Source organism: Mesitornis unicolor, unplaced genomic scaffold (assembly GCF_000695765.1).
Source record: "Mesitornis unicolor isolate BGI_N332 unplaced genomic scaffold, ASM69576v1 scaffold21472, whole genome shotgun sequence".
NCBI lineage: Eukaryota > Metazoa > Chordata > Aves > Mesitornithiformes > Mesitornithidae > Mesitornis > Mesitornis unicolor.
In genome coordinates, this window is record NW_010167414.1 from 18,071 (window position 1) to 26,528 (window position 8,458).

Sequence of the window (8,458 nt, forward strand, 5' to 3'; positions counted from 1 at the left end):
ATATCCCACAGGAGATGGTGGAACCTGGCTCCCTTGGCAGAGCAAAGTTGTATGGTGCAACCTCCAACTAAGAAGCTGTGCCTTCATCCTAGCTGCTTCTAGAGAGGAAAGGAGCAATAAATAGCCCAGCTTGTCCCTCACCATGGCCTGGTTTGTGGCCTTTACTGCCTTCCCATGGACCTCCATTGGAGGGCAGCAATATCCTAAGAAAACCGTCCTCTCCCACCTCTGGCTCCCAACTGGCAGGTGCAGACACCCCAGCAGAGCTCTTTGTCCAGAACCTGCACTCACCTCTGCCAAGATTTTGCTCCCACCACTAAAGAGAAAGCCCCAACAAAACCAGCTTTATCACTGATAAATAATAGCCAGAGATAAACCTGAACCACAGCCCAGATTCCTGCCCTGGGAATCACATCCAGGCCATGGCTGTGTACTTGCCTCAAGACTCACAGTCCAGTGAACGTGGTCCAGGTGCCCCACTCCACCAAGCGAGTGATCTGTGCCAGTCTGTTTACTACCCCTCTGTTGCTTAAGGCCTAGGGACTCTGGCCTTCCTGTTGCAAGCTGGTCCAAATCCCAGAGCACCCAGAAGGAAGACATTGAGTCAGTTGTGGTGTCTGGGCTTTGCCTTTAAAGTCTTGAGCAAAATAGGGATTCACAGAGCACTAAGGAAGAATATCTCTAGGGGAACCAGAGAAGCAGCCAAACCCCGTCCCCCCAATCCACAGCTAAACCTCTTATCCTTTTCCTACCCTTTATTAGCTGTTGACTACACTCAGATGAGTCTCCCTCCAACACTGGTAATGAGCACAAACTGGTCAAACCTGGGGATCCATGGCAGTCCCATAACCCTCTGCTGCTCTGGCCTGTGGTGTGGGTCACACACAATGCTGCAGTGCAGTATTTCACCTGTGTCCAGGCCATTAAACTCACCTGCAATCTGAAAGACAAGCTGAGCTCCCCACCTTTGCAGGTGCCAGCTTCTTTGTCTTTGCTGTGTACTCTTAGCTGATCAGCTCTGAGTTCAGAGGATGACTGAGGGCAGATGCAAGCCAGCTGTGCTGGCTCTGCTGTGGTGAAGAAAGACACAAAGCAGTGAAATCCCAAATTGGCAACTGCCTCCATGGGCATCAGGGAGCAGAGCTGAGCTAGAATTAGATCCTGCCTCCTGCTGCTTCTCTTGGTGGTGTCCTGAGAGAGCGAGTCCTCCCAGCCATGCCTGCGTGTCTTTGTGCTCAGCAGGACTTGTCCAGGCAAATCACCTGCAGTGCACCAGTTTGGTCCCCTTGGGCCCACACAAAGCTTGTCAGTACTCCAAAATGTAGGTTGCTACACAAATGCATTACATGTTTTTTGAGAACACAGATAAAGAAGGTAACATAAAATAAGACAGAAGCAGCCTCTTGTAGTCTTATCTTGGCTGCTCCAGATCCCTTGTGGTAGCTGCTCTCAAGGCCAGCCAAGGTGAATTTGGCATCTTTAGCGCTGGCTAAACACTAATTACCAGTTCCTGTCCTTGCTCTGTAAGAAATTCAGCTCCTTTCAGACACCCATTGCTCCTGTGACCTGGGCAGCACTACCTCTGTTAGACTGGTGTCAGCACACGCATCAAGGACCTTGCTTCTGAGCAGGATGCCATCTTATTTGAAGCTCTACAGCTGATGAGCATCATTTGTTACCTGGCTGTTATGTTCTCTTTCCCAGTGCGATGCCAGCTGTGGGCGAGGGATGAAGACCCGGGTTGTCTTGTGCGCAGGCCTGGAGCACGGTGTGTACAGGGAGTACCCTGAGAAGCACTGTGAGGCCTCTCAGAAACCTGAGGAGCAAGCTGCCTGTTTCAGGAGGCCATGCTCAACGTGGTTCACTACCTCCTGGTCTCAGGTAGGGCTTGGGGTGGTGAGGGGGAGATAAGACCTCATAGCCCTGGTTGGTGGAGCATGACCTGCACTGAGGCTTTCTAGCAGCCTGCTGTGCAGAGGGCTCTGTTAGGTCTGGATGGGAACACGAGTGCTGCTCTTCTGCAGAGCAGGCAGCAGGTGGAGGGACCAGCACATGGGAACTGGGAAAAACGTTAGAGCATGTGGATTATTGTCTCAAGCAAGAGCATGCCCTGCACTTGCAGGCAATAGAGCCATGTCTCCTCCTCTGCCCAGTCAGTGTTCTGTCTTTCCCTGCTTTCCCTTGATTTTAACTGGTGAGCATTTAGGGAATGGGGGGACAGGGGAAGCTGGGCCTGGCTTGCAGCAGCCATTTTCTCCATCTTCTATCACAGCATCAACACTTGAAGCAAAACCAATTCTGAGTTGCATTATAGAGGTGAAAGCAAACTCCTCCCTTGCTCTGCCCAAACCCTGACTCAGGGAGGCTCTCCTTCAGCAACAAAAGGGGAGCATAAGTTAGAGATCAGTGTGGGATTTGACCCAAACCACCTCAAAACAGTCTCCAAAGCAGGGATAGGGAGGCTTCACTAGAAGAAAGAACTTGGGAACTATAGGAAAAAAAAAAAGTCTCTCACTATCCCTTTCCTCTCTCTTGATCCCAACAGTGCAGCAAGACGTGTGGTGCTGGTGTGCGACTGCGTGAGGTGAAATGTTACCAGGGGGAAGCACTGGCTCAGGGCTGTGACCCCACTTCCAAACCAGAAGCCAGGCAGACGTGCCAACTCCAGCCATGCCCCACAGAGGCGCCAGGTAAGTCTGGGAGGGCAGGGAGGGAGAGGAGTCCTTCGCTCTGTCCCGCTCTTCACTGAGGGAAGTGCATCTCTTTAACCCCTTCTGTGGATGTTTCTGCTCCCCAGAAGAAGACTGTGAAGACAAAGTGACGGCCAACTGCGTGCTGGTGCTGAAGGTGAAACTGTGCTCTCACTGGTACTACAGGAAGGCCTGCTGCCAGTCGTGTCGGTTCAAGTCACCCTGACTGCCACCAGGCCGCACTTCCTTTCCAAGCTGAGGGACAAGAGCACCCTCGAGCCAGACTTTTACCACTTGAAGCCACCCCACTTGACTTGGCTGTGGAGCCAGTCCCTGTAGACCAGCCTGCACAGTGAGGAAGGATTCCTAGGACTTAGTCATCACCGTTCCCTCTCCACTAAGAGGATTTTACACAAGACAAACCATTAGTTCCTGGAAAGCTACTGCAAAGTGAGTTGGGGAAGCCTGTCCCTGCTGTTGTCATCTCTGAAGAGCTCTAGTTGGAGGTGGTGGGGCGCAGAGGCCAGCCCGCAGCAGGACACAGATGACAGCAGCTGTCACTCTGGTCTGCCCTGCAGGTTCATCTACTACAAGGGCAATTTCCTAAACACACCAAAAAATTCTGGGTCACAATAAAGAGCTAAACTGTAAAACTGTGGTTTTGGGATATGTGTACCTAGGACAGAGGCAAGGGAGGAAGAGGGACACGAGGAAGGAAAGCAGGAACACGAAGGGTGGGGAGAAAGAATCCTTGCACCATTACAGCTTCCAGGCAGCACTGGATAAACCCCATTTGTGTTGCCTGCCAAAGAAGAGCAGCCACTCCTGTTGTGTATTTCAAAGTCCTCATTTATTTCTGACATTGAATTTGGACCCATAGCTGAACAACAAAGAATAGTAACAGGAGGAACCTGAAGTGGAAAAAATCTAGGATCTCTGCCTCTACCCTGTCCTGTTCCTCCACCATCCCCCAAACCTTCTAAGCCACAGTTGCATCTCCCACATTTCCAGCCCTTTAGACTCACCTGTTTGTAGCTGTGCCAGGCCCAGGGTGTTGTGCTGGCCCTGAGGATATCCCTTGTCTTGGCCATCCAGCTACTCTGGAACTGCCTCCCCAGCCTTGGCACCTCGTTAGCAGGCAACAGGTCACACTTAATTTGCATGTGATGGAGATGACAATTTGGTTGCCTTCCTTTCCCCAGAAGGCTGACCTGCAGAAGCAAAAGCCCCCTGTGTTATTCCCACCCTCCAGAGGCCGTTGGGGTGGGAAGCCTCACTGCATGCCAAGAGGTAGAGTTGGGTGCTGGGAGCTGCTGTGCCTGCAAGCTGGCTCTGTGCCCTTTGAGCCTGCAGAGCCATGCATTGTACTGGGACAGAGTAACTTCTCGTGGCTCCCAGCAGGATGGAGACCCTCCTGAGCTCTAGTGGGAAGGATGGGATTTACTGAGCCAAGATTTTTTTCCAGTCATGGACTAGATCTTCAGGAAGGAGGATGGGCTGGATGGGAAGCAGTAGAAGCTATGGACTATCAGCCAGTGGGATCCGAAGAGCTTTGCTGCTGCTAACCTTCATCTTCCCTCCTGCCTGCCCTTAATCGGAGAGGACATCTAAAACCTGCTATCACTATGTGGAGAATGGGAAGGAGACTCTAAAAGAGATGCAACTGGGCTGAGTCTCAGGACAATGGCAATGCAATGTCTCTCTGGGCTGGAGGTGGGTGAGATGGTGCATAATACTTGCTCAAAAGGCTGTGTAAAGTGGAGGCTGGGGCAAGGTGTTTGGTTACAAGGACCATCACGACATCTGGCCTTCATCTGGCTCCTTTTCTATGGGTAGCTCAAGCACAGGTGCCAAGGCGTGAGCAGGTCCAAAGTGTAAATCAGCCTTTCGCCTGCTAACATGGACATTCGAGGCTCACGTAGCGTGTGCCTCCACGCTGAGACCTGCGTTTTCTGTGTGTGAACGGGGAGATTAAGTCCTGAGCAGCGGGATGATTTCTAAATTGCAGTGGTGAAAAGAAAACAACCCACCACTCACACCGCTGAGCACTTGTACGCTATAGTGCAAAGGCATGGCGAGCGTTTTCTGCCATTGCCTCCAACAGCATCCGCCCGGCTGCTGTCTGGGTCCCTCCTCCCTGCCATGAACAGGAACCAGTCCTGCACTGGTTGCTGTGGAATTGCCTGTGAATGATCGAGATGTCCTTTTAGTAATTTTTCACCTAATCTGATTTATGGAGGAAGAAGGAACTTTCCCACATTCATTTTTGCAGCAAGCCAGAGTCACTGGCTGTCATCACCAGCCCCAGAGCCACTGAAGCCAGGCTCAGGTCTTGCACCCTCTTCTTCCCAAAGCAAAAGGCAGGGACCCTCAGCCATCTGAACATCACTCTCCCATAGGAGGTCATGGGTCCCTCAAAAGAGGAGACATGACCCAGTGGTCTCTGCTGTTGCTGTCGAAAGGAAAACTCAACCTAAAGCCAACCTTCCTCTGGCTGGCTGGAGCTGTCGGGGTGGGACTTCAAATGCTGAAGGTGACCAAAACTGCAGTCATTTAGAGGTGTGACTCTTCCTGTAAGTAAAATCTTCCCATTTTTATGGGTCCAAGTTAAAACCGCTCCTATGAAAGCTCGTGAACAGTAGAAGAGGTGGAGCCTTTGGCCGCAGAAGGATCAGCCTGTGCCCGTTTGCGTGGGTGAGTGATTTTTGCAGGCAACTTTGCCTCCCCTGGCGGTGATGTAAATTCACGTCTTGAACTTCTTCAGCACGTGCAAAGACCGAAGCGGGTGGGAGGCGGTGTCCTATCTTACACTCGAACACAAAAGCTAACTGCTAGCGGCAACTAACGCGGTACGAGGCGAGCGGGACGATCCGGATCTTCCCTTCATTTGCTTCCTCGTTGCGGAGGAGCGCTGCCATTCTCAGCTCGCCGGTGGGGTTCGCCAGAGGCGGCAGGTCGCGGGTGGCTGTGCATCGCTCCACGTGCCAGAGGCTGTGGGCATCGCCTGGGGTGGCTGCATGGGGACACCGGGGGCCCTGCTCTGGGCTCAGGGAGTCAGGGGAGCCTGGGGGAATTAAATTAGGTTGTACTGTACATAGCCCTCGTTAGACAAGTCCCTTTGGGAGACAGAGTAGAAGAATAATGACACTTATGATGGTTTCGGAGGTGGCCGGTTTAACGTCACTCTTCAAGGTCTCTCGTCTTCTCGCCCATAAAGCTTAGCCGTGCCGGGCGGTTCAGCAGGAGGACTGTGCTGGTCTCAGGCTGGGCTCATGGGGTCCTCTCTGCATGATCCCCCTCCCGCCCCACAAAACCAAGTGAAAAGCCCCTTCATTCAAGTGGGAGCCATTGGGGGGCACCCTGTGCTAGTGGCGATGGTGACTACACCTCCGTGCTGATAGCCCGCGGGTTCGGGAAGCTCTCGCGGAGGAGGCTGTGGCGGCTCACCGGGAAGCTTTGCAGGGTGGCCATGTTGATGGGCGGCCCCATCTCCTTGTAGCACGTGGGGGTGTAGGTGACCCTCTCGCCCCCGTTGCGCACCATGTCGGCAGTCCGGATGTAAAAGGGGGAGCCGTAGGGGGAGCAGGTCGGGCAGTAGTTGTGGGGTCCGTGCTGGTTGAGCTCACTGGGGTGGCCCGTGGGGCTGCCCTGGCCATCAACCATGCGGGAATTGCAGGCATTGCAAGTACTGAGGTGCGAGCGTGTGGGAAGGTCGGGCTCTTCCTCTTCCTCCTCCTCCTCCTCTTCTTCCTTATCAGAGTCATCTTTCTTGCAGCAGTAGTACTGTGTGGAAGAGAAGAGGTTGCATTACAGAGTCACAGCATGGCCTCTGAAGATCACCCAGTCCAACCCCCCTGCCAGAGCAGGATCACCCAGACCAGGTCACACAGGAACGTGTCCAGGCGGGTTTTGAATGTCTGCAGAGAAGGAGACTCCACAACCTCTCTGGGCAGCCTGGGCCATGCTCTGGCACCCTCACAGTAAACAAGTTCTTCCTGATGTTTAGGTTCAACCTCCTGTGTTCCAGTTTGTGACCATTGCCCCTTGTCTGTCACTGGGCACAACCGAGAAGAGCCTGGTCCCATCTGAACCCCACCCTTGAGATATTTATAAGCACTGAGATCCCCCCTCAGTCTCCTCTTCTCCAGGCTAAACAGACCCAGCTCTCTCAGCCTTTCCTCATCGAGAGATGCTCCAGTCCCCTCATCATCTCAGTGGCATTAGGGGACATGAAGCAGCTGGCAGGCAGATTCGGCTTTGCAGCCAGCCCTGCCACATCCCCCACTCCCCTCACCCCCTTGCCAGATAAACCCCTCACCGGCCTCGCACAGCTCCACTGTATCAGTACCTGGGTCCTGCAAAGCAGCAGCAGCAGAACAAAGCCTGGACCTGGGGAACTCATTCTCTCCCCTGCCAGCGAGGTTTGCAAAGGGAAGGTGTTTTACTGGGGCGGTTGAAAACTCCTCCAACTAAGTGCTGTGCTTTTCATCACAGGGGCGCTGCTGCATGGCACAGACTTCACATTAACTTTTAAAGAGCAGGAGGCTGTAGCTAGCTGTTGTTGAAAGCCTCCTCGTTGAATTTACATAAGGAAAAAAAAATGAAAAAATCCTTCTTCATCTGGTATTGCAAACCCAACCAAGCCTACACCTAAATTATCAAGTGCTGCAGAGCCTCAAAAGCCTCAGGGGAGTTCTCCCACACCAGGAGGAGGGGAGGACATAACTCTGCAGCACCGGGGAAAGGGGGTTTCAACTCCCTGCCCATCATGGGCAAGAATCCTCCCTTGGGACCTCTCCTGTGCCCGCAGTTTGGCTCAAGGAGCAGCGATGCTGCTGGGGTTCATGGCAAGGTGGGGGCCAACCGTGGGGCTCACCTGTAGCCTACAGTAGCAGAGCACGGCAATGATGCACAGTAGGATCACCGTCGCTAGGATTCCCCCGGTGATAACAACAGTTCCCGCTGTCATCCGACCGATTCTCCATCAAACTCTGAAAGGCAGGGCCACGGGGACACGTGTCACCCCGGGACGTGAACCTCATCTACCTTGAGTGCCTCATCGCATCACGGACGTGACGCCCGTGAGGCATCCCAAAATATCACATCCCTTCCCCAGCTGGAAAACTATCACCCAGTATCATTCTCCTCCTCTTGGTGAGAGGACACGAGATGTGGGATCATGTCCCCTCGCTGCCATCGCTGCCTCTGGTTTGGGGCCTCAGGGAAGCACCCCACAGTGCACCCGCAGAGCCTCCCCTCTTGCTGAGCCAGCAAAGCTGCTTTCCTCCCTCCTGAGAGAAAATACACCTCCTGCTTCCAGGTGCAGAAGCAAGCCTGAGTTTCCCCTGGGAAAAGCCAAAGTGGAGCCTTTGAACTTTGCAACTCTAGCAGTCTGAGCCCAAAAAACACACCCCGGCTGCCTGTTGGGCACTGATGGGTCTAACCATCAGCCAAGCAGCCCCCACTGCCCTCCCTGTGCCACGGGACCTGGGGGCTACTTACGTTCAGTGACGGAGGCGTTGGACCTGGAAGAAGCAGAGGGAGAGGTCAGCTGTGGCCCGCCAGCATCCCTCCCGCACGTCCCCCTGCTTCCCGAGAATTTCCCGTGATTTGGGACCTGCGGGAAGCCCTGCTTCATGTCCTGCATCCCATGGGGACAGCACTCAGCGTGTGCCTGCACCCCAGGGAGCCTCCATGGTGCAAAAAGCATTTTGGGTCCTGCAGATGACAGACAATGATAAATAATAATAATAATAATAATAATAATA

General features: G+C 53.5%; 2 protein-coding genes across 2 annotated transcripts in view; one reads left to right on the forward strand and one right to left on the reverse strand.

Moving 5' to 3' along the window:
* Window positions 1–2,916, forward strand: part of LOC104536152 (ADAMTS-like protein 2) — a gene marked incomplete at its 5' end in the record, with an annotated part of 14,405 nt that extends 11,489 nt beyond the window's left edge. Inside the window, 3 exons of the mRNA XM_010178698.1 lie at window positions 1,705–1,881; window positions 2,546–2,690; window positions 2,798–2,916. Coding sequence (XP_010177000.1) covers window positions 1,705–1,881; window positions 2,546–2,690; window positions 2,798–2,916 — 441 coding nt within the window. The remainder of the gene's footprint in view (window positions 1–1,704; window positions 1,882–2,545; window positions 2,691–2,797) is intronic.
* A 3,155-nt stretch (window positions 2,917–6,071) lies between these two features.
* FAM163A (family with sequence similarity 163, member A) lies at window positions 6,072–7,659 on the reverse strand. Its single transcript, XM_010178696.1, has 2 exons — window positions 7,567–7,659; window positions 6,072–6,473 (listed from the first exon to the last, which is right to left on the reverse strand). Exons 1-2 carry the CDS (start codon window positions 7,657–7,659, stop codon window positions 6,072–6,074), a joined length of 495 nt encoding a protein of 164 aa, XP_010176998.1.
* Window positions 7,660–8,458: the final 799 nt, after the last annotated feature.

Bases quoted from the DNA above. Each gene is read 5' to 3' on its own strand.
- FAM163A (XM_010178696.1), bottom strand. From the start codon at position 7,659: ATGACAGCGGGAACTGTTGTTATCACCGGGGGAATCCTAGCGACGGTG. The intron at 6,474-7,566 runs GTGAGCCCCACG...TCTTCCACACAG, and splicing joins TCTGCTACTGTAGGCTACAG to TACTACTGCTGCAAGAAAGA.